General features: G+C 38.6%; 1 protein-coding gene across 1 annotated transcript in view; it reads left to right on the top strand.

Moving 5' to 3' along the window:
* Positions 1–26,526, top strand: part of GABA-B-R3 (gamma-aminobutyric acid type B receptor subunit 3) — a 63,129-nt gene extending 36,603 nt beyond the window's left edge. The window contains 16 exon segments of the mRNA XM_066738599.1: positions 1,424–1,489; positions 5,473–5,676; positions 8,619–8,816; positions 8,818–8,844; positions 8,912–8,972; positions 15,161–15,284; positions 16,808–16,924; positions 17,693–17,831; positions 17,934–18,050; positions 18,159–18,320; positions 18,820–18,923; positions 19,123–19,416; positions 20,464–20,708; positions 24,559–24,756; positions 24,863–25,090; positions 25,502–26,526. Of these exon segments, the coding sequence (XP_066594696.1) occupies positions 1,424–1,489; positions 5,473–5,676; positions 8,619–8,816; positions 8,818–8,844; positions 8,912–8,972; positions 15,161–15,284; positions 16,808–16,924; positions 17,693–17,831; positions 17,934–18,050; positions 18,159–18,320; positions 18,820–18,923; positions 19,123–19,416; positions 20,464–20,708; positions 24,559–24,756; positions 24,863–25,090; positions 25,502–26,361 (3,144 nt within the window). The 3' untranslated portion in view covers positions 26,362–26,526.
* The last annotated feature ends 218 nt before the right edge of the window (positions 26,527–26,744 follow it).

The following is a 26,744-nucleotide window of genomic DNA, read 5'->3' as shown; positions in this document are numbered from 1 at the left end:
CGCGATAATACATTTGCTATTTATTTCATTAATTTGGCTATTAGATTAATTTTAAAAATAGCAAAATCCTTTTCATTACAATTCCAAATCAATTCAATACAAGTATCATTGACTGAATTGATGGAAAAAGGGAGAAGATAGAATGAAAAGGAAAGTATCAAAAGCTAAGATGTCACGCGACTGCACTGATAATTTAATAGGAAACACATCAAGGCATTTTCTTTCTACAAACGAAGGTAAAAAGAATTATTTAAAATCAATTCATTGATGATAGAAAAAATTAAACTTACCCATTATTGTTCTCCAAGTTCCTTTACACCGAAGTTTTTGAAAAAGCTTCAAACTGACTCCTCGATGATTTCCAGAATGCACACTTTCATTGATTTTGCATTTAAGAACTCGCGAATTTAAGCAAATTAGGTGTTAACCTACGTTTCTTCAAAACACCGGTTAATTTGACACTTTTTGAACTGTTTGAAGTAGGCTGAAAAGAGAGACACAGAGAGATAGAATAATCAATAATTCGTTTCGACCACTCTTAATCACCCTACTTCAAACAGTTCAAAAGTGTCAAATTCTCCAGTGTTTTGAAGAAACGTAGGTTAATACCTAATTTGTTTAAATTCACAAGTGTTTAAATGCAAAATCAGTGATAGTGTGCTTTCTGGAAATCATCGAGGAGCCAGTTTGAAGCTTTTTCAAAAACTTCGATTTAAAGGAACTTGCAGAACATTTAATGGGTGAGTTTAGTTTTCTCCTTCATCAATGTATTGATTTTGAATCATTCCCTTTAGCTTCGTTAGTAGAAAGAGAATGCCCTCATGCATTGTCTATTAAGTTATCATTGCGCTCGCGCGATATCTTAGCTTTTGATACTTTCCTTTACATTGCGTCAACTCGCTCTTTCCATCAAATCAGTCAATGATGCTTGTACTGAATTGAATTGGAATTGTAATATAAAGGATTTTGTTATTTTTAAAATTAATCTAATAGCCAGATTAAAGAATTAAATAGTAAAAGTATTACCGCACGCGATCGATAATTTTTACATTCTAGCTGGGTGCTCATCAATTGTTTTTCACTTTCCCCACTTTCCATTATGCAGTTAAAGTCGTTCGAAAAGGACTGAAAAAGGGTGATTTTTAAATAGAAATAACTTTTAAACCTCTTGAACGATTCGAACGAAATTTTACACGTGCACTCAGTTTGTCACCCCGAACCTCCAGTTACGAGAAAAGGCGGTCGTTTCGTTACACCCTGTATATATATATATAGCTTTGTTTGATCGTTTCTCTCGCGCGTGATCTATGAGAAGCTTTGTATAGACGGTACACGATCTTAAGACGTTATACGTGCTATCGAGTAATCCAAGGGTAGCGCAAGCCAAACAGAAGATAACCGAGCCTTTCTATATTAATTACAGAATCTGGATACGAGGATCATCATCGGCAGCTTCTCACCACGACTGGCGCCACGTGTCTTCTGCGAGGTAAGATGCTCTTGAAAGTTTCTTAACTCTCTGCCAAGACAACTGAGTTATTAATTTAGAATAATTTGGTGCTTCAAGATTAGCTAGCTTGACCGTGTTCAATTATAAGTTCTAAGAAACTTCGCTTCTGAGATGTGGGAGTGAGTGTGCAAATAACCCGTCCTGAATTTAATGGTAAATCAAACTGTCCAAACTTTAGCCCTGTCGGATCTTTCGTTTTCAAACGCATCAGGCAAATTATCGAAACCGCTGTACCGTAGCCGAGGCTCTAATTAATTATGTAATTTTTATTAGAGTTTTTTTATAAGAGCTATATGTATATGTTGAATAGCTATAGGTACGTAGAATTTTTTTATTCGTAGGCTCAAGGTCACGAATAAGTTTGCATTCATTCAACGTAATTATACATAATCAGATGAGCAATTGGTTGCTCCAAGAGACGATGTTTTAAATAAGGATTTGCAGGATTTATGATGTAGACACAAGTTTGAGAGACGGATTATTTTCAGTGTGTACGAGTGCAGCGAGAAGCGAAAAATTTTATCGTAGCGTTATTTTGCACATAATGAAGGATTATCAAAGATTAGTCGAGATCTCCTATGGTAAAACTTGCATGGAACTCGGAGCACGCGAAGAATAATACAGTGACGCAGTAACACACGTTCTCACATCGATGTATGAACACTGGTGGTTCTCGCTTCATTTCGCTGGTCCCCAAATACCGCGAAGTCAGGGTAGCGAGGAATTTCTCGACGCGTGACATCGAGTATTTACCGAGCAAAGAGAAGAGCTTTCAAGCTTGCGAGACTGCATGCCTCACCGGAAACGAAAAAGAACCGCGCTGACAAAGTAAATATCCATCAGGCGTTATATTCGGGCAAATAGAAAATTGCGCCAATTTTTTATCCCGTGTATCCAGCTTTATTTTTCTAGCCCCTAAAATTGTTTCCTCCACCCTGCAGTCGATTGGAGGAGATAAATATAGGAAATTTTTTAGTAACGTAGTAAAACTATAAATAGGAACGAATAATAATCCTCTTAGAAAATTTCTTTATTTACGAGATTTATATACGCACACACATATACACAGATAAAAGAGGGAAGATTCTTCTCTCGCCTATAGAAACCCAAATTCAATTGTCTTTGTGTATAAGAATTTTTAGCTCATCGTGTTTTTAACAAGGCTTTAAAAAGCTTCGTTGTTGCAATGAGCTGAAATATTTGATTGGAAGTCTCGAACGATTCAATTTTATGAGTTTTCATTCGTCTTAGATGTAGCACAGGCAAAAATCGTTTTCCAAGTCTCGTCTTCTTGTTACGAGCTGTAAAAAAAGAAAAGTTCTCGCCGGATACGTGGATAATAAACGGCACGATCGTGACGCGCGAATATTAAACATGGGGAAAGAGTAACGATCGAACAAGCTGCCGAGTTCGAATGGGAAATCATTTCTTCCACTATCGACTTAATAGCTTTACACGATTTACGATTATCCGGTTAACCAGGAAATTTTCTTATCACCGATATAACAGCGAAACGTCAGTTTGATTGATCCTACGTGTAACGGCATTTGTTTAGTAGCCTATAAAATTATTCAATTCCCACACTATTATTGCAAATTCATTACATTTGATCCCCATCAGCATCTCCACTCGCAGAGGTCCCGCTAAATCGCTTAATTCCGTTTTCATCATCTATTGCTTACTCACCCTTTCACGTATGCTCCTTCTCGCACAATTTTGACTCGCTCACAGCTTTTCAGGTCGAGCTCAATCTCATTTAAATGCCTTTTACAACAAAAAATCTAAGTTCTCAGCTCAAAGCGAGTTTCCCTCCTTATTTATCTTATTTTCAACGAACGAAATGCCCGCTATTTTTCTCCAACCCCTATGCAATTGCTTGCACGCAAAATGGATGCAAAAAATTTGCGTAAAGTATGATCCAGCCAGAATCCCACATTCTCGTAAATTTGTCCATGCTTTTATAACCGAAACGGCAAGTAAAAGTGGTAATAAAGACTTATAGTATTGCTCGCCTCTGCCGCGAGGTTAATGGCGCGGATTATTTAGAGTTTTTTTTAACTCCATACCCTCTCGTGCGAAAGGAGATTGGCTCACGGTTAACATTTTCTTATAGTCCAGACCGTTCATCAACTTGAACGAACTTGTCCACCCTACCGTTAACCTCATTTTTCTTCACATCCCAATGTCTTAAATCAACCAATTCCCAAAAAAACATTAATGAAACGGTAAGTTTATTTTCTCAGCCATCTCGCTTACAACGATACAATGATTCACTGCTCTATACATATCTATATATATATATATATGAATTATGAAGCTTTTCTTCATCATAAAATTCATGAAACTTGTCTAATCGTTAAGCTGAAAAAATTTGTTCAATGAATAAATTCAGTATAATATATTATTAAGACGACTTTACTCTTTTAGCTAAGATCGTTTATTTTGGCTGTACAATGAAGAGGATCACCCTACTAACAGCTCATTTTTCTTTGCCCCCTTCGTGCCAATAATACGCTGCTCCAGTCTTCCTCCGAAGAACTGAGAGGAGCTAGCGCGGTGATACATGGCTACAATATCCGGAAATGATTTTATCGAGTTACACAGATATAAATTGGCGAATTATCGCAATTTATTCCCTTTCCCCCTATCCAGCATTACATCAATTTTACTTTTCTTTACCATTTAAACTGCTGGTTATAATACCTTAAACCCTCATAACACGCCTCTGTTCGCTGTATTTTCAAGCTGTTTTTGAGGTTAAAATTTTGTCGACCCATGCAATAAATATCTTTTTCGTTAAATATATTTCCTTCGGATCGCAGCTTATTTTTACCAACTGCAATTGATATTTTACAATTAATTTCTAATCCACGTATTATTTAAATGTTTATTTTTGACTCTATTATAATCTTATATAAATTTAAACAAGAAGGTGATGAGTCTAGACTCTCGTGAATCCCGCGAAAACTTCCGAACAGGAGATCCTAGCGTAATCCCTGATAATCTCTTGCCATGTCCGAGATACTGTCAGCTATAGTTCTCAAAGGTACCGGCATGTAATCCACTTGAGATTTCGAAAACGTCCAATTAACAGCAGTGAGAAAAAGAAATCCTGATACAACGACACTTCTTTCATATGTATTTTCATCCAAGAAATATAGTATCGATATATCAATAACAAACTTCACGAAAAAGAAGTCAATAAATCCTGACACACCTGCAGCATTTAGATTGAAAATTCGAGACTTTTCCCAATAGTCTCGATACAACTGTGCACTATTATAGCATTAAGATAATTTTAGCCTTAAAAATATTTTCTTGCAAAAGGGGGAGAATCTGTTTAAAGTAGGAATTAAGAGACTACGAGCAGACATTTCCCGATGGTTGAAAAAAAAAAGCTGGATTGGAAGAGAACGAGATGTACGACTGAAGATATTTTAGAAAGACATCGAGAATGGGAATTTCTACCCTCTTCACGACTCATTTCTCATTACCGTGTACGTCCATTTCCCCGACGGTATCGTCATAAATATTTGCGGAGATTGCTCACTTTCCCCTCTCCCCCTTCAGCTATCTCAATTTCTTCGTCTAGGTCTCTCTTTCTCTCTTCCTTTTTTTCTTCCTCGAGCATCCCTTTCTCTCTCCTTCGTCCTCCCATTATCCCTCTCGCACGCACCCTGCACCTCAGAACCCACAACCAATCGTGAGTTGCAACCTTTAAATCTTATTAGTTTTCTTGGCTTGCTTCTCGAACCTCGATCGATCTTCTTGTACATAAGTAACTCTCCCGTACTCTTGGATTATTCACGAGCCCGTAAAATCACTGCCGATTTCTCTCATTCATTTTAATAAAATCAAGCAGGTTGGCGAGAGAAAAATTCATAAAGCTCTTATTGGCATTTTACAAGAAAAATGTATAAGTGCGCTACATATACAATAATAAGATAATAATAAAATTACAGGCATGGCGACTTGGCATGCATAGCGGAGATTACGCATGGATTTTGCCAGACGACACAATCGACTTGTCAGGGATGACAGGTGACTGGTGGCAGCCAGTCCCCGATGACTGTACCCCTTCCCAACTGTCGCAAACTCTTAACGGTCTGATAATCGTCAAAAGCCATGGAAACATTCTCGACGACGAGATCAGCTCTTCCGGCTTGGTAAGTCTACACTCTATATACCTATAGATATATAGAATAAATGAAGCATTTAGCAAAGAAAAGCATTTTTTGCATATAACCAACTCCTTTGAATCGCACTCGGAGAATGAGAGCGATGTAAACGAACCAATTAAATTGCACATTTTTTCACGAAACAATTCAATAGACCATTAAAAGGATGGAATAAATATAACAGTCGGAATGAAGGGATGAAGAAAAAAGACAGATTGAGAAATATCGTGGGCTCTGACTCGTATACAGTAGAATCACTGTAAACTTCCGTCAAGAGAGATGTTTTATACGTTTCAGAAATCACAACAATAAGGTAGCGGGTGGGTTCTTTTCTTTGCTGCACGCTTCAATTTCCGGTCACGTATCTTGTCTCTGATTATTATCGTAGTAGGCTTCGTGCTCTAATAGATAAAGGAACGTTATCTCAGAATGAAAGTGGAGAAAACGGTAGAGCGTCCTTTGACTCCTTGCCTGTAACGACAATGGCGTGGCACTACCTTATTACTCTCCGGTTATTATAACCGAGATTTTCCATGTTCAAGATGAAAGAGCCATAGCGTTAATTAACACCTAACAACTTTTCGATATTCAGCGCTCGTTCGTCCTGATCGCCTTCTGACTCTTCCTAATTGGCAACTTTTCTAACGAACTCCCGCCTTCCCTAGACCATTATAAATCAACCCAAATGCTCAATTTGTAAATTCGCTGCACAATGCTATTTTATCTCTAAATGAGCTTCTAATTCATGACGTTTATTCTTATATACAATGCTTTTTCTCTCTTTCTATATTTTATAGAGAGAGAGAGAGAGAGAGAGAGGGGGGGGGGGGGCCAATTGCTCCCATTTTAATTTTTAACGTCCGGCATGTTTAAATAGGCTTTAAGAATACTCGCGCTTATATATTCAAAATCGCACAAATGCTTCCTGGCTTTTAGGCTAAAATCTTGAAAATTCCATACTCGTGTGACCTGATTACATTCCGCCAAACTTTGCTAATGAACCCTCACGGACCATTAGAAATCAGCCCTATACTGCTACATCCTGCCTGATTTCATTGACCCAGCTTTTTCTACACGTTGGATACATATATTTTTTCTCTTCGATAAATCCCTTCTGCTCATTCGTATTCGTATAAACCGTCCACTGTTGCTCGATGGATATGATTTCTATAGAAAAAATTTCGCTTTAAACACTTTGTTTATTGCTTTAATTCGAGCTTGCTTATACATTAAATATTTGAACATATCGAACAAGAGTCAACTAAACTACACAGTTTACGCGTCAACATTGACGTTTTATTCATGAGGTAGAAACGGAGCTTTGAGAGCTCGTGTTTTTCTAAATGCGCGTTGAAATTTAAATTTTAGAAGAACTCGGCACAAACGAGGATCGCGCTACATATTTAGAGCGGGTGGAATATTTTCTTTCGGTAAATTTCCAGCTGCGTAGAATTTAAGAAACAAACTCAACATTATCATTTAACTAATTTTTGCGAGTAGGACCTGGGAAATTTTAAGTCATTCGAATATTAAATAATTTTATTAATAATTGAGAGAAAGAGAGGGGAGGCTGGTGCTTTGGCTCAGAAGCTCCAATTTAAAATGCAAAAAATTTTTAATGGGTCCAGGTAAAGTGCAGTAGATTGATGCGGGTGAAGCGCAGAAGTAGGAGTTGCTGAAAAGGTAGAAAAAGAATAGCGGAGGAGGGAATTCTGGCAAGCGACAAGTTAACACTAAAAGACCCTGGTGAGTGCTGGGCTGGGTTGCTCTATTCTCATGCCAGGTCTGCCACAGTAGAGTAATCGAGCTAATGACGAACCTCTTCAAATTCGTTGCTTTTCGTCGAAGCATGCTTTCATCGTTATACTCTTCCAAACCAATCCTGAAAAAGCCGTTATTTATACAAAAATTGCTAATCGCTCGACTTCACTTTTCATTATGCTTTCTATCCTTCGCGATAAATCATAAAATAAACTTTTTCCTCTTTCGTAATTTCAAGTCATATGATATCTTTTATTTATCATTGTGGAAGAATATTCATTCGATCAAGCAGCTCCAGTGTGAAATACAGTATATATTGTGTTCTTCCATAAATAAAATAGTTAATTCAATTTTATGATTTTATAACTGGACAAATGAGCTCCATAATTAGATGGGAGTAGCAGGCTCCATATATGACAATGCAGGGCTGAATAATTAATTGAAACATGAAATTTGATCATTTATTTCAATAATAATTTGAGTAGTAAATCGTAATGGATTCAAGGATGTATAGCCCGAGGCATGGTAGGAGTTATCGACGATTATCCGTGTAGATAATCTCAAGTTGTAATGCTGCATGTGTATATACGTATATATCTGCGAGGGGCCAAAGAGCTCTTCTATGAAAAAGCTTATACTATATACTAAATTGTACTGAAGGGAGTCGAGAAGACTCGATACGTTGAAACCGATGAAATATCAAGATTATCATTCACTTGTCTCGCAGTAATAGAGTGACGCGTTGCTGTCGTTAAAGCTGAGATTGCCTCTTTCTTGGCTTAACGCCCTAAAATAAATGTAAAAGCTAGATTAGATCTCGTCAGCCTTATATTGGCAAACGGCACTCCAATAAAATAAAATCGACGAACCTACCAACAAATACAATCGAAAGAATTTTCCAAAGCATCTCGTATAGTACTATTGCTGGCGTATGATAAATGTGCTTTTTATATTAAAAAGAAGGCCTCTCTTGGACTACAACGAATGAATAAAGATTGAAACGGTGGAAGAAAGATAGCCGAGTAAAAGCATCGTATCTCTAAAAAGATTATGGAAGAAAAACAAGTGGTAGTAGAGGAGTTATAGTCGGAAGGTGCAAAAAATATAAAATAGAGCTAACTGACTAAGACGAAGCTTAAAGTATATTTGAAGAGTTGCTTTTTTTGCAGACCAGCGGGGAATTCATATCTGAGCTTGCAAAAAGAGGTGTGACACAATCGAGATTCGCTGGACAGACTTACGATGCTGTGTGGGCCATGGCGATGGCCCTGGCCAAAACAGAGGCGATCCTCAACCAAAAAAATACCAGTATAACACACTACAACCACACCAGAAAGGATTTCGCCCACCAGCTTTTGGAGCAACTAAAAAATGCTCAAATTTATAGGAGTTTCGGTAAACACAGAAAAATCTATTATCCTAAAATCTGAGATTTTCACAGCTTCTGCTCTTTCCTCTTCAGGGTCCAGTCTCCTTCGACGGCGCGGACCGCGTAGGAATCACAGCGTTTTACCAGATGCAAGGTAATTAACAGATTTACTCTCTTTTCTCAAATATCCCTTATTATCATAAGCGCGATAATTATCGGTCCTTAATTACCATAGAATAAGCAAAAGCCTATACATATATATATATATGTATATATATATATATATATACATGGTGTGTGTGTGGAAAGAAGGGGGGAGGCGATAATGAGTAAATCCATTATCGGAAGGTTTTTGTTTATATGGAAAAACAATCTCGCAACGCGTGGAGGGTGGGCGATTGATATACATATATATATATATATATATATATATATATATAATGCCCAGGGATTATTATCATCGCAGTTTTGTCCTCGATTATTTCAATTATCCAAGAAATGACATAACAATGCGGGGCAATATTGCATGTACAGCGGTAACGTAAAGCAGGGGTGTGTGCGGGGTCAACTCTAGCGTAGGGAGATGATTTCATTTATGAGATTCTATTGTAAAATGTGCACGTAGCAAGCCATCAGTGGATAATGCGTTAAAAGCTCCACGGAAACCGTGCGATAAAGCTCATCGAGATAAACGCGCAATCCTCGCTATAGGAGACTGGTATCTGCAAATTGAGAAAAAAGTTTCTGCCAAGTGCACTGTGCTACCAACTATTTATACGTTATCGAAGAAAATGTGAGGGCAAAATTTGATTCTGACGTGGCTACCAATCAGGTTCCTTCGGATTAACTCAAAAGCTCTCCTTCCATAAGATTGCAAGATGCAATTTCTCGGCCTTTAATCCATTAAACTTTCGCCACATCAAAGCAGAAGCTTAATCAGTTTATTTCTTTGCACTCGATTACAAAGTGTATCACTCGATGTAAATAACACGAAATTATTCCACATACGGGCACAATTCGCGCAACTTATGAATATTTCAATGTGTTTATACATGATAATTGTTGCCTGACGTCCGAACAAATGCGATTATGCTAATAAATGTGCAACGTGGGCGTAATGAAAAACACAGAAACTCCATTACCATCCCCTCCCTCAATAACCATTCAACATCCTACTAAATCCACATAACACTCCCTCTCCCCAATCCCCCCCCCCCCCCTAATCCATATACATCATTCAACACCCATACCCACATTTTTCACCTCACCCATCCAAAACCCCAACCCCCACCCCCCACATCCATCTCTTTCCTCTACCCTCCCTCAACTACCAAAAAATACACAACCCCTACAAACAACACACCCACACCCAAACCAAAAACCACACCTCAACACACACAACCAAACCAAAAACCCAAACCCCCACACCACCCAAATACACCACCCACAAAAAAAAACCCCTCCCTCATACAACAAAATACCAAACCAATTATTTTTCCACCTTCTATATTATCCACTCCCCCCACCTCTCCCAATATACAAACAAACAACACCCCCATAATATAATAATCTCTTCTCCCCCTTCTCCTCAACCCCCCCCACCCCCCCAATCCTTCCCCCACCCCCCCCCCCCCCCCCCCCCCCCCCCTCCACCCCCCCCCCCCCCCCCCCCCTACAACCCTTTGCTACTGCGATGTAACCTTTGCACGTTCGTTTATCAACTTTGTCATAGTTTCTTTCATTTTTGATCCCCTCTATCCATTCGTCCGATGATTCCTTTTTGTCAATTCCGTTCGTATAACATCCTTATATTATTAAATTTTTACAATTTTCCTCTCGCGAATCTCGCTATATATAATATTTATCATTCCGTAACGTTAAAGTTTTCCAATTTTTCCACTGGTCATCGATAATATGCAATTAAATTGAAAGCTATTACATTCTGTGTGTAACTGCAAGTTTGGATATATTCTTTCGACGAATTATATATATTTTAACTGTAGAGTTTCATGATTTAATCTCGCAGTCGACGAGATGAGGGCTGCAGGAAAATCATTAATTGTGATTTAAATCTATCGGTAGAAATATAGGAGTTGGCAGTGGGAGCGCATGTTTTGCATAACCAGATGAAAATAACTTCTGCTCCAAATATTTTCGACATGGGGAATAAATTTCCGAATTGTTGACTGTACATTCAGAAGGCAAATAATGGTCGACGGTGTATTGACATCGTACTATTTTGCTTCAAAGAAAATCCTCTACCCCCACTTTGTCACGGTAATTCGATAATCCAAAGCAATATCGAGATTCCTGCGAAACTAATACACGCTTGTAAGTAAAGCGATGAAAGGGAACCCTTTCAAAGCATACTTTTGCCTTATTGGAGCTTTTTTCGGGTTTTAGGCAGCTTGTGACAGTTGTGTGATTTTCAGATTTTCGCATTCTTGACAGAAATAACCTGTGAAAAGAAAGAATAAAAACAAGAGAGTGTCGCGCGCTCCAGTTTCCGAGACTTTCCAGATTGAGAGAGACAAATCCAACCTGAACTCTCGCAATCTGCCTTTCTTTTGCTAAAATAACACTCGCGAAATCTTCATTAATTATTCATCGATCTCACGCCAATATCCAATTCATGAAGTCCCAAATTCAAACGACACTCGATAGGCCTTTAAAACTTGCAAATACTCAAATACTGTTTTCAAGGGTCCCTTTCGTTGTTTCTCTTCCTTATTTTCCCGTGAATTTTTTAATGCTTGACGCGCAACCTCACTCGCCTCTTCCCTTATATACCCATGCTATTTTTGACCTGCAAAAAGATTCTTATTTTCCATGCATGTTACTTTTCCTAGTTTACTGCTGTAATCTTTTTCCACAGCTTTTCCTAACAAAGCGATTATGCTCAAAACTACGCACGAAGAGAAACAGGTTGATATTAATTGAGGGAGCGTGTAAATTCATGAAATCAAGAAATCATTTTTCACGATAATGTATTATTTTATATGAATCGTGATTCAAAACTATCGGTATTTCAGATAATATATTGTAAAATAATTTTTTTTTTTTTTTTGGTAATCACTTGATCATTCTTCCCGCATAGATCGAATAAAATTCTTTCGAAAAGGTTTTATTCTGGTAATCTAGGTGAATTCATTACTATATTGTCTTCCAGGAACTATTCGCAGTACTTCACCTTTACTTTTACGTAAACTTTTAGCTCTTGATTTCCGACTTTCTCCTATTTCTCATCCTCTCGTAATTTTAGACTTTAAAGACACTCGAGCGTTTCGTAACACATCAAATAAGGGTACCTATTTTAGGTGCCTGACACTTTTTATGATTAAACTATATATATATATATACCTATTATAATATAATTTATATTAAATTGTGTTATTAATTGGAATATAATACGCTTAGAATCATATTAATAAACCTTTAATATTTAGTTGGTTACCAGGACTACTAAATTAACACTTTATACGAGTTTTCAATAACTACTTAATTATTTGTTAGGTAACGCATAAATATCGATAAGCCGTTTATACATTTTCACGTGATCTAGCTCATGTGTTCAACATACAGTTCGATTGATAGAAGTTTCGAGTAAATTCTTTTAAAATTTCAGGTCAGTCTACATTTGAATAAAAAAAAAACGCTCGAGTATCCTTAAAAAAAAGATTTTCATCATCGAAGTAAGTTTCCTCTTTAGAAAGCTCGAGAATGACTGGTGCGTGAAATCAAAAAGGCAAAAAGCCTGAGGCATTTCTAGTTTAATTATCGCATGGCGTGCTAGTAATGTATGTTCCCTCGTGAGACAGGGGATGAAAACGCGAAGAAAAAAATCCTGAGAACTTTCCACTTGGAATTTTGACACTGTGTTCAAACTTGACGAACCATGACTGGCTTAATTAACCCAAATTGCAATTGCAAACAATTGTAATTTACAAAACGAGCGAAAAACTGTATAAGCACGATGACTTGGATGGCCAAAACTAATTCGAAGCTAAACGACTCGAGCTTTTTCGTTACAATCACTCACACGGTGTAATGAAAGAAAATAATAACATGGAAACTGTTGAGTTAACCATTCCAAATAGAATGGGAAGTTGGGTGAAAAAAATACGACAAAATTAGATTAGTTTTCTGCAAAGAAGAAGATTGATAAAGAGGGAATGTGTGTATTTAGGGTGGGAAAGGGTGCAATGCTAATGGATAAAAAATGGAATGGATAAAACGCTGAGAAAAGCAGAATGCACCAATGCCCCCGGCTTCTTGATAGTTGTACGATATTTGCCTTGAGTGCCAATAATCCTTTTTTGCGTTGAGAGCTTTCCTGCGAGAAATATTGAAATGTCACCTCGCCGTTCGTAGCAAAAAGATACGAGATCGTATTTCCTACCGTCGTCTTAATCTTTAAGTTAGATACACTTGAGAGTCCACTACTGTTTTATCGAAAATCTTCCAGAACTCTACAGCAGCAGCACATAAAAAAATAGAAAAGACTCCAGAATTTTGAATATAATTAAGCCATTGAATTCATGAATATCTATCATAAACGATTTCTTGCTGTCCATCGAAAAAACGTTAAAAAATAATTGAATCCTCTATTCAATAAAAAATTCTAGGATAAAAAGAACGAAACAAAATTTTAGTTAAATTCATGAACAATGGAACGGAAAAGAGAAGAATATTGATGTTTCGCCACTGGTCAGTCTTTTGCAGCAAAGAAAAGTAAAAATCATTTTTATCGAAGAGAATTTCCAAATGAAAAAAAGAAATTTTTAATTTATTTATATATATATATATATATATTTTTTCTCAAATGTCTCGAAGAATTTACAGAAGTGCGGAGGGTATAATGTAGAAGAGGATATTTCACAGGTAGTCAATTTGTCGAAACAAGTCGAGAGCGGTTTAGGGTTGTTGCGGTGGGTGCACCGGAAATTCGCTGGCGCGAGGTTCGTCGACTCCATCCGAAATCGATGCGGCCAGTTTGCAAGTGCCACGCCGTGAAACTCAGATCCATGCTTTACTGTGCTGTACCACGCCACGCGGGAAAAGCTTCTGCTATCGATGTTGCTGCTCTGTTCGACAGAAAGCCCTAAATTCTCGCTTTAACGCTCTAATCCGATAATCCGACACGATATACTTGGATCCTTCTCATATTCGCTGACACGTTTATTATCACCCTGAAAGATTTCCAAGGCCGATCAAGAATCCAAATTTTTTCCCATTTCGAACAAAAAGTTATTGTCCTATATCAGTATAATATATAAAATGCTTATACATCTATTTTCGCTCAAATTGACACGACTCTGATTTCTTCTGAAGGGTCGTATAAAAAAATGGAGCTATTATTAATGATTGGAATCTGTTAATAAAACCTTTATAACCATGTACATAGACACCTGGCTCTGATAAAAAAAGTTGGATTTTTTGGTCAAAAAATAGAGGATATTAGTAGCGAAAAATTTTGAGCACTCGACAGAGGCAATGGGGTAGAAACACGGTCCGGACCTGTGTAAATAGGACTTTACACGTGATATTCAGGGCAGATGATAAAAGCAGCGGATTGGAGCCTCGCATATTTTGCCCGAGTAAATTGCGCACGTTGGTGGAAAGCTGGAAAGCATCACACGTGCTTCTGCTGTTGGAGCCTGTAAGGCAGGGTGAAAAAGAAAAGGTGCCTTCGCCATGAACTCCAGTGAGAGAGAGAGAGAAAATTTCGATAGAGCGCAGGTGACAAGCTCCTTTATCGAGCCATTCCAATGAAAAGCTCTTGCTGAAAGCTTCAGGATATTCTACTCTGCAACGCGTAACTATTTTTACACCCCGGTAATCACTGCTTTTTAAAGAAAAGATTGTTATGCTTTCCTAAAGAGTGTCGAAAATCATGAAAAGTACGATGACTGCGCGTCAATCTATTGACAAAATTAGATGATTAAATCTCAAAATGAAAGCTGCTTGTTAATTCGATCAGTATCGAGGATTTCGAAACCATGAACTGTTCGGTAAGTTATGCAATCAGTATACATCAAAGCTTCAATTCGTACATTAATTGACCGAAGCTATATTTGACTATTGAAATTATCCATGTATCTATTACATTCAGTTTTATCCTCCTAATTGAACTAATTATATAATAAAATTCAATATGATCTGTTTAATTTAATCGGATCAATATTTTAACTTTTCAGCGAAAATGTGTAATTGCCGTTTTCGCATTGAAAAACGAGTGAGAATTTTTCCGCATGTCAGACAGATTGATTTTATGAATTGATTGGGTGATCATAGAGAATTACAGCAGCCGCTAAATGTACGTTTAACGTTTTCCAATTACAGGGCCGACTATCAAGAGGATCGCAATTTTCACTCCGAACGATGGCCAGCTGCTAATGAATTGTCCAGGCTGCGCGTTTTCAAGATGGCCCGGAGGACAGCCGCCAGCTGCACGGAGAGTCTTTCGGTATCGATGCTTTTGGTCCTCCTTCTGTCTCTCTCTCCCTCTCTCCATCTCTCTCTCTCTCCTCTCATTTTACACTCTATCCCCCTCGCCATCACCATCGTCAATTCATTACACCACCACTACTTTATATCCCGCATTATTCCACACTTTCTACTCATTTTCTTCCCACCCTTCTTGATTGGAAATTTTCATTAAACCTTCACTTTCTCTTTTCAAATCAAGAGGAATCAATTTCGGATTTCATCTCGGATTTGATCGAGCCTCGGTTTATTCAATCAAATTGTTTATCGTTTTAATTGATACGACCCACCGACGTTTCAATGAATCCCTCCATTCTTTTTTTTTTCACCAAATTAAATCTTTCAAATCACTGATTTAACCGTTGCAAAGCTTAAAAACCAATTTATTCTGTGTTACATTTGTTAAAATATTATCATGTTAAAATTGCTTATCGGATGTTTAAACTGGATGAATTCAACACGCCCTTCATTAGCAAGATATTATGATATTGTATTCACATGAAAATTAATTGTTTTGCGTAATGACATAGGTATATCGGTGATGTACGATAAAAAATTAACGAGAATTATAATGAGTATAGTTCCCACGAGTGCTCATCAATAATTACGTTGAGCCTTTCAAACCTGAATTAATAATTCCCCCAAAGCATGAGAAAACTGATTGTGAGTCGGCTTTCCTTTTTAATAGTTGACGCTATCGAAGTTTTCAAGCCAAATGCAAACTGGCTAGGTAATTAATCATGATAATCGATATAGGCGATGCAGCATTCAGTAAAATTAATTGACAGGTGAAGAGACGTACCTATATCTACCTATCAATAAGCACACAATTATCGATCCAAATTTGTGTTCTAAAATTTATCTTTAATTTAACGCGTAGAAGATACTTTGTGCTTCCAAGAAAAACCCACGAGTCTTCGAACTGTTGGCGAAAGCTTCTCACCGAATTAGCTAAATTAATAATTAGCAATATTGATGTTTCATTAGGTGGATACTGTATTCTCGGTAAGAAATACTATATAGTATAGGATACACAGAATCGATTTACAAACTCGACGAATTCGTCAATGCATACAGTGTATTTTTGTTAGCAGACTGTACGAAGGATTCTATGGCTTAGTTTTAAGGGAATATAATGGAAGGCTGAATTTTTTATCTAGAATTATACTGGAAGGGAAATTAGTCGTTAAAGAAAGCAGTTTTAAACCTTGAAAATTATAATCATTTAAGTAGAAGACAAACCTTCGTGTCGATTCCTGCATAATTTCGAGACTTAAAAGGAAATTACGAGCGAGCATAAAGCCCGAGCAATTCTCTGGCATTGGAGGACTTTAGTGGTAACCCACAAGTCTCGGATAAACGCTTCTCAGCTTTTGTGACTTTCCCCAATGGTCCCAACTCCGATCAGAAAGAATGAAATTTATTGAAAATTCTAGCGATTTTTTTATCGCAAAGATTATGCTCTCTTTTCTCAGCCTTTATCTTTATCTCTCCTTTTTCCAGACTGAGAATCGTGACTGTGGCGCCTGCAGCATTTCTCGCTGTCACTTGCTTTGCCAGTGTTGGTGTCACTTTGGCACTAGCCTTCCTTGCTTTTAATTTGCACTTCCGAAAACACAAGTAAGTAGTAAATTAATTGAATTTTTCCCTAGGGAAGCATAGTGGAGTTTAACCTACATTATCTATATATATATATATATATATATTCTTAACTGGGAAATTACTTTTGTGGCTCCTTTAAAAAGTTTGCCTTAAAAAAGGAGAGTCGATAGAGCTATAAATCTTCTACACGTATTTGCTCGGAGCAATGATGAAGGGGAACGTCTTCCGTATATACCAATCCAAATATTTGTTTTAAAGTTTCAGTCGTGCATTCAGCATCAGCTTCATAATATTATAAATAATATTCCCCATTGAATTCACACACACACACACACACACAGTGACACCAAAACTCACCTACAGTACGCTATTTTGATTTTAGTATTAATAACAATAACAATTGTTGAAAATTATTGGTGCATAATTTAAGAAGGATGAAAATGCGAATTCCCTTATTTTCAACTTACGCATTGAGTTAATAAATTCATTTATATGCAAGTTCCACATCTTAACTATTTATTCACTCGAAACTTAAGAGCTTAATTAACGTAACTCTTAGCTACCATGAAGTTTAGTAACGAAGCTTTCATTCATTTACCCTGGCAGAGGTATTAAACTGATAGAGGAATCCTTAGCAGTGGGAAAAATGACGTGAATTATAATGTGGATGGTATACTCTATACTGAATTGCTCGAAATTTAAAACCCCTTAGAATCCGTTAAAGAAATAAAACTCGCCAAGTTTAAAAATGGGTTGAATCTATAAACTTTATGGATTGAATTGTAGAAGTATCAAATTGTCAAGTCCCAGACTAAACAACATGGCTGCAGTTGGTTGTGGTCTGGTTTATGGCGCCGTTATACTACTTGGACTCGATCACGCCACTTTACCTGACAGTGATGGCTACTTCCCAGCTATTTGCACAGTAAGGTTTTTTGTACTATGAATTTAAAAATATCTTGCTTTATAACTCTTTTTACGACCTATTTTTTCATTATTTTGCTTTATATACCCTTGTCTTTTTCAGGCAAGAGTCTACTTGCTATCCGCTGGATTCTCTTTAGCCTTTGGCTCCATGTTCACCAAAACTTATCGAGTGCACAGAATATTTACAAGAAGCAGAAGTGGAGTAGTTAAAAACAAGGTAAAAATGAGTCATTAAAAATCTGATGAAATTAACAATACATATATATATATATATATATATATATAGTATACAGAAGATATACAAGTGATTAATCCTCTATCTCAGCTGTTACAAGATACCCAGCTCATCAGCCTAATCTGCGTCCTGCTACTCATCGATGGTCTCGTAGTCACTTTATGGGTAACCTTGGACCCAATGCAACGACACTTACGTAACCTGACCCTCGAGATAAATCCTCAGGATCGAGGAGTCGTGTACCAGCCACAGGTATTTCATCCTGAAAATCGTGCAAATGTCTCAGATATTTCATAGCAAAGCCTGAGATTATTTCAAGATTTAATTAAACACAAAGAAGCTACCTGAAGATTGATCACTGAAGTGTAAAGTGGAGAGGTGTAAAGCTGCAAAAGGCTTAGGAATGAATAAGGCTGTTAAAGCAGAGTAAATCTTTACCAAACAATAGATTAAGCAGTTTAAAACCAAGTTCTTGGATGGGGAATTTAAATTCGAGATGCGGCTTAACGAGTGGTTGAAAAGCGCTTACTTAGGAGAGGGGGGAGGGTTGGGGAATTAGAGGGAAGGAGAGTGTGCACTGACGAACGAATATTTTGGGAAAAGCACAGTAGGAATTTCCTCTTCTGAATTTATAGCATTTTCTCGCGCGGGGACCGAGTCGGTCTGTCCGTTGGTCCGTGTCAGGCTGACGTCGCCGCCGCGATAATTACGGCTAACGAGCCGTAGCCAATTAACTCACTCCTTTGCACAGGTGGAAGTGTGCCGATCTCAACACACCACAGGCTGGCTGGGTGCACTCTACGCTTATAAAGGCCTTCTTCTCGTAGTCGGCGTTTACATGGCTTGGGAGACTAGGTAAAGACACCGCGAAACTTAAATTTCTTCAAACCATTCCTCTTCATAATCCTCTTTATCCCATTCCCCCACCCTTTTCACACTTTTCCCTCAAATCCTTTTTCCACCAGAATTCCACCTCTCTCCTGCACAATTACATCAACAAACCTCTTCAATTCTTTCACATGTGCAATTTTTTTCCTTGACAAATTTCGAATAGGCACGTGAAGATACCGGCGTTGAACGATTCGCAATATATCGGAATGAGCGTTTATTCGGTAGTGATCACGTCGGGGATAGTGGTTGTTTTGGCAAACTTGATGTCCGATCGAGCGACCTTGGCCTTCGTCACTATCACAACTCTTATTCTGGCATCCACCACTTCGACCTTGGCGCTACTCTTTCTCCCACAATTGGCCAATATTCTCGGTGGCGAAAGGGCTGACCCAGTTGTTCAGAGTCTCGGCCTCAAGATCGAGTGCAACACCAGAAGATTCGTCACGGATGACAGAAGGTCAGTAACTTCTTCACCAACCATATTAGGATATCAGTCCAGAGATTAAACTTTGCTTTTCAAACTCGTTAAATTACATCACGCAACTTTAAACTCACGCAATGTCAAAATGGAATCGTGAAATTATCCCTATAATTCGACAATTAACGAGAAAATTCCTCCTAATTGATAGGTAAATCTTATTAAAACTTCATTTGCGAAGAGACGTTGTACATTGGATTAATTTTCAATCGAAACTGTCTTACAAAAATTTACCTTGCTGCAAGCTTCGTTGTAAAATCGAGTTGTGCAATAATTATTTCGTGGTTTGATATAATTTACTGAAATTCCTATATACATCGTGTATATTTGTAAAAGCAGAAGAAGTATACGGTACCTGAGTAAAACGTGGAATAAACGTATGATAATGCGGGTAACTGCGATAGTCTTTGAAGTTTGCTGATGAAATTGATTGAGAGTGTATTTTCAAGAAGGTGCTCTGCAGGGTAGGGCGAATTCTCGAGTGGTAGAAGATATAAAGGGTAGGTATAGTGTAGACGGAGGGGGGGGGGGGGGGGTCTGCGATGCAGTGTAGTACATTAGGCATTTCATTGTGGAAGCATAAAAGATAAGGTTGGCGAAAAAGGACAATGACAAGAAGGAGAGCTGAGGATAAAAGGATGCTATGGCGACGGGCATGCTGGATGATAAGGGTACTCTACCACTAATCGTTCAAGCGGATCAAAGTCGGGACAATATTCCTTATCGGTTTACGATACTCAAATGCACTAAGCGGAAATATTACGGGTCGCATCTATTGCCAGCGGTCCCTTATCCGTTTTGGAATGGATACACTATCAGCGAAATCAGCAGACTCGCAAGAAAAAATCGATATTTAATCAATAACGCCGATCTTAATCTTCTGCTCGGTGTAGCTCCATTAACAACAATCATCCGAAAAATGATATGCCCTAATATTTCTTCGTCAAATCGTATTTTGGTTAGAATTTTTGTTTTCTTCCTTTTCCTCTTAACCTACGTCTTAAATGGCTTTTTTCACTTAAAAAGGGAACTGCAGTATCGAGTAGAGGTGCAGAATCGCGTGTATCGTCGTGAGATGGCACAATTAGAGCTGGAATTGGCAAGATTGGAAAAACAGCTGGGCCAAGATCCCATGGAGCCCTCGCACGCTTCTTCCAGTACTTCGATTCCACAGCGAAACCCCAGCATAAGTGGAGGCTTGCCTTTATTATTGCTCAGCGTCTTACCCCCGGTAATTCCTAGAGCCAGCTGGCCATCAGCACAATCCGCGGGTAAGTGCCATTTGACCGTCCTCATTTCCCAGGCTCGTCGTGCAACAGCCAATTATAAACTAGATTAACGCCATTGATATGGGGAATCAAAGCGCAGCCTAGGTCATTATTTCCGTGGTATTTTAAAGTATTTTTCATATCCGACAAATCTTTCTTCGCTAGTGTGAATAATTGGAAATAAAAGTGAATTCTACTTGTAAATATTCGATTTTTCTCTAATTTAGATGTTTTTTAATCAGACAAGAATATTCAATTGATTCACTTAAATTGCTCAATTCCGATTTCGCAAAAGCCTAGTGATCTAATTTGGCCCGTTGAAAGGTTGAAACTTTATTTATTTCAAACGTTTCGTTATCGACGTAGCAGCGTTGACAATATTTTTTTTTTTTTTTTTTTTTTACGAATTTTTGAATAAATCCTATACATTATCTATTATTCATTCCGAGCTATCTGTCGTAGATTATCTTAAAATTATTCTGCCTAGAAAATTGTAGAGGTTGAATAGTGCAATTTCAATATGACCGCATTGTAAAAAAACGAGCGATTTGTATTTTAAAAAGCGATAAGGTAAAACTGGGTCGTCACAGTCATATGTATTACGAATCGTATCGCAGCTTGCTCTGCAGACGCGAAAGGATAAAGTCGGAATGTCAAAAAAAAGGCAAAAGGAGGAATGAAAAATACTTGTAGAGATTCAAAGAGGCAAATCCAGCATTTTTTCGATCCTTTTTTAAGACCAGTGTAAGCAGATAAAGCTGGAAAACTTTTCCTACGTTCTAAAAGTACTTTTCCTTTTACTTTACGTATTCCGCTGAAATAAACTTGTTAATTTCCTACTTTTTCCCGATTCGCGTGAAATTCGAAAGAACGAATTCATTTGTTGAATGATAAAATAAACTTGCACAATTATTGTTTTTAAATTTGCACGACGAACCAGAAATAATTATTATTGAAAGAGAGAAGGAAGGAATTCAAAGTTATTAATTGTTCTTCTCACTTCGTCATTCCCTCGTCAATCAGGTGTCAGAGAAAGGTGACATAATTCCGTATATTGCACGTAATTGCCTGTAAAAACCAAAGTTCTCATGCCTGACGCAACTCACGAAAGACAGTTCGACTACTAAACTAGCAGCTAGAAGTAGAAAAATTAGGCTTCCGCTAGGACCCCTACATCAACCATTTAATTATTATTCGATTCTCGTTTTCCTCAATTAACCAAATTTCCCTCTTGCTTCGAGCGATTTTCCCTGAGAAACTTATCCTTCCTGCATACATTCATCCCTGCAAAAGTTTATTTTTATTCGACACGCATACAAACAAAACAAAAGAATAAATTAATCCCTATATATATATATATATATATATATATATATACGAAGGATTGTTTAGTTGACAATAAAAAAAAGAACATATATTTTTTTTCTTTCTGTGCAAGACATTTTGTTCAGTATATGATTAATGAAAGTTTCTTGCGTCCGGAAGGTTTACGTACGAAGCCAAGAGTATCGCATTGAAAGCACCAAAACAGAAAGTGCATGCAAATTAGGATCTTGAGAAATTACTGGCAAAAGCTCTGGACACACGGTTTATAATAACCGAACAGCAGGTTTGCTCTCGTCATACGCAGAGTCATGAATATTTCATGAAGCGAAACGTTCGGAAAATTTAGCCCTTCCCATGGAAAGGCAATCCTGGACCCTGGAGTGGTAGGGCCAGCAAAGTAGCTCCACTAGCCGAGATTGGCAAATTATCCTTTATTCATGCCGTTATCTGCCACTATAATGGATTCGGGATTATCAAACATTTCGTACTGTTCGATAGATCTGCTATGCCCGACAGTACTATATCGACACTACGTGTACCCTATATATATAGCTTATAGTAAAACGAAACGATTTTCGCAACTCACTGAGCAAAGACTGAACCACGCAGTCTTATTAGAATAGCTACCGAATCTTTCGGATGGAAAAACTTTAACAATCGGTATCCAGCGGAGATCTTTGAAGCTCGAACTTTAACGCACTGATATTTTAGCGAAAGCTTTCGAAATTGAATTGAATTGCAAATAAGAGCTCGAGAGAACCACCTAACCCACTCAATGTTAACGTATTTATTAAAGCTTTGTGTTTTTCGGATTTTAAGGGTTCGTGCTTGTCAGTTATCGTATAATATCTTTATAGAAAGGCAAAAAAAACTTGACTATAACCCTTTGCCCCAGTGCGTGGTCGTTCTAACGTTCGACGGATATGTAACTATGTATATTAGCATGTGGCAGCTAGGGGATAGAACCGATAGAAGTCCGTAACTCGGTGCCACGTCCGATGTATCTAACGAGAATGAATAGGAGCGAACATGTTGTTCGAGATGTAATTAGCACGCGCATCATTCTAGTCGTATATATATGTATGCCTGTAGCTACGATACCGGCACGTGTCGCAGACAGAAGGAGTACAGTAACTGACATAAATGGCGCTTCCGCGTAATCGTAAATCACTTGGCTATAAATTTACCGGCCTTGTTACGTTATTATTATTATAGGAAATTTGTACCTTCCAACCGCATGTATAGTATATATACACGGCTCCTCCTTTCGAAATACGTCGAATCACGAGGAACTAACGCGATTCGAATATTTTGACGGTAAGCTCTCTGTTTATTGTTCAATGGGATTGTTCCAGCGAGCCACGTGCGCGTTTATCGTGTGTGCCGGGTATAATTCTCGATTATGCGAAATTGATGAGTACGTGGAAATTGACACAATTGTGTTTCTGAGATATCGATTGCCAACATGGGTCAGCGCGAATCACGCTGGAAACGTGTCCCCAGAGCGTCAATTGTCAGATAACTTTACTTTGACAAGTCCGGATGAGTCCGGGACAGGCGAATTTATCACGTACGACTTTGCACGTTGACTGCACGCTCAAACCCATATTTTAAGGGGTTATAATGTTCGCGAAAACCGACTGGAATCATCAAAAGCCTCTTGTAATCAAATTTTCTCAACAAAATCATCTCCTTGGCGTATAATTGGTTCTTCCGCAAAAAATATTATTCCCACTTGTTTCTTGTTCATATTAATATATATAGTAAAATAAAAAAAGGATTTGTCTCACCTTTGTTACATCTTTATTATTTTTTTTTTTTTTTCCAAAGCACACCTGATTTTCTTTTGAACGCTTTACATATCTATAAGACAATTTGCTTGAAGGATCGCTTTATACTCCAGTCAGTCCAGCGAGTCACAAAAATTAAGAGCGAGTTCTTCGGCACGAATGCTCGTAGTCCTGTGTGATTGTATTTACCTAAAAGATCATCAGAGAACAAGCAGCAGTCTCACGAGTCATCCGTATTAGAAAAGACAGTTAATCGCGAAACGCATAAGAATTTGAGCTGACAGACCGAAAAACTGACTCTTGAATTAGCGAAGAACACGTGTAAATAAAAACACTTAGCAAGATATGTATATTAGTATAAAATAATATGTATAAGTGCGTTTTAAAGAGATAACACGCGGCTCTCTGTTCCTCCTTCCTCTTCTACTTAAATATTCAGCGAATTTACCAGAATCTTATGGTGCTGGTTTAAAGCTTTCTCAAATTGAAGGAATTGATTGAATTTTCGCACGTAAGACTCGAGGAGTGATTTTAACGGGGGATTCGAGGAGATTAGATTAGATGGAGGCATAAAGGAATGAATTTGGAGGAGGACTCGTTACAGGGATTTCTCTACTGAAAATGAAAGCTTTAATGCAGCAGCAGACCTCTGCTTTCGCCCCTGAGATGCGCTTTAAGCCGAGAAGTACGGGAAGAGGAAAAGGGAATTTTTTCGAGCTGGTCCTTGTTGAAATTAGGCATGCGCCGCGGTACCGTAGCGTTTAGCAGCCAGCCGGATTTGGAGCCGAGCAGTCCCAGGAGGAGCCTTGCCGATATTTACAAAATCCAGCGCAGGGAGACCGAGGGACCAAACCGCCTAGGAGTTTTCCAGCAAATTTTCCGTATATTCGGCAGCCGACCCAACAGCAGAAAAACCTCCACCGCCTCGTTCACCGGTATCTCTCTCTCTCTCCTCTTTGAATCTTTAAATCGAATTATCCAAGACGCTTCGTGCCGCAGGACCCAATCCATACGTGACGTTGTTTCGCGTTTGATCGACAGGAGTCGCATCGGCGCTAAGAGCCCATATGGGATATATCGCGGGACTGGTGCCTGGCACCAAAGCTGCTTCCACGTGTCAGGTCAACACTCAAGGCACTCGGTCACCTCATCCTAGATGCGGCTCAGGACCAATAATTAACATTACCACCGACGAAGATCGAAGATTTAGCCTCGGGCTACGGCGCAAGGAGAGCAGCGAACCTAGAGTCAATTTCAGTCTACCTCCACGTAAGTTTTCCATCTCTCATTCCAAAATGGATAATCCACATTGTTAAAATCACCCAAGACTCCTCCACTCTTTTCCATTTTCTCCTATCCTTTCTCAATTTCTTTCTTTTCTCCCACGCGGACCATGAATAATGCAAATTATCCACGAGTGATTTCTCCAAAATGCAAATGTGTAATTTACCTCCTCCAGTCAATTTCTAAAACAAGAGTAAACTCGTTTTTGAGGGTTGGGGTAGCTCTCGAAGAAACGATTGGTGTAATCTCGTTTAAAAATCCAATTCCGAGTGTTCCTCTTATTTTCGAGGATCGAGTCACGCGTTGCGAGTATGAAGTTTTTCGCGTTGGAAAGAAATTTTGTATGAGTATATAAAGAGAAGGATGTTGCAGGAGTTAAAGGATATAAATTTGCAGAAGCTGGCAATCAAGGATCGTCCCGAGAAAAAATCAAAGGCTCGCCGAGATTTCCGCATAGGATAGTGCCGGCGAACAGTCTGGGTGCTCTGTCTCTGGGGGCTTCAGCATCGCGGCCGCATCGATGGCATTCGATGGAGGATGCTTCAAGGCCGAAGACGATGATAACACCGAGAGGCTCCACGTGCAGTCCGAGCTCGGACGTCTGGGCCACTCACGAAGTTGGAATACCCTTGAGTGAATTGGCCAACAGTGTGAGAGGCCAGAAACCTCCGGAAATCCTCCCCCTGACTATCACGGCCAACTCCGAGTATTACCCGGACAGTTTCCTCCGCAGTGCCAACGTTGCCGCGTCGAGGCTGGAGTCAAAGAGTGCGAAATCATCTTTGACGTCGTCTCCCACGACGCTCGGGATACCCGCTGCTCAACCCGTAATCCTGCTGAGGAAGGGAGAAAATAGTCAGGATGACAGATGTATCATCCAACAAGCGGAACAGCTATCCCAATCCAGGTCAAGAATCCAGATTAACGACGACATTGAAGTTCCTCGTGATCGTGATACAGGGAACAATAGGAAAGATCGATGTGGCTTGGGCGAGGCTCAGGTGGAATTTAAAGATGAAAAATCTTTAATTTCCTCCGTGCTCAGGGCACCTCGTTCCGATCTAGCTCCTCCCGACAAGACTCTGCTTCGGAAAGCTAAAGATTCTTGCAATGCTGATAAGAGTCACGCGGAAGATCTTCATCCCTCGAGTTGCCAGGTCCTGGTAGGCAAGATTCACAGCCCGATCAACGAATCCGGCGAAGTCGAAGCTAAAACTGCCGTATCCTGCGAGGATTCAAAGTCGGACTCGAAATAATTTTAAGATTGCGTGTTCTTAATTAGTATACGTGCCAAACAAGAAACTGAAGCTGGGCCCGTAAGAGTACACAGCCAGTTCGACTTCGTCGGATCGTGGTGGGACCAACGCGCTTTATTCGATTAATTATCCCAATCTTAAGAAACATAAATTATATAGAGAACGGGGGAGGGGGGGGGGGGTATCTGTAAAGTAGATATTAGCGACGTAAATCCAGATGTAACTGTAAATACACAATGCTCTCCGAGGGAGATACGTACAGTATTGCATTTTTATTGATCGTTGAAAAACTGAGGTAAACTTCTTCTAATCTATATCGTAATAGCTTTTTAATTGCTGAAGACGAACCATAATTACTATTACGGGCCCAAAGTTGAAAGTGT

Source organism: Prorops nasuta, unplaced genomic scaffold (assembly GCF_024137725.1).
Source record: "Prorops nasuta isolate Cenicafe-Biocafe unplaced genomic scaffold, Cenicafe_Pnas_1.2 PNAS00018, whole genome shotgun sequence".
Taxonomy (NCBI): domain Eukaryota; kingdom Metazoa; phylum Arthropoda; class Insecta; order Hymenoptera; family Bethylidae; genus Prorops; species Prorops nasuta.
This window is presented reverse-complemented; position numbering and strand designations above follow the sequence as displayed.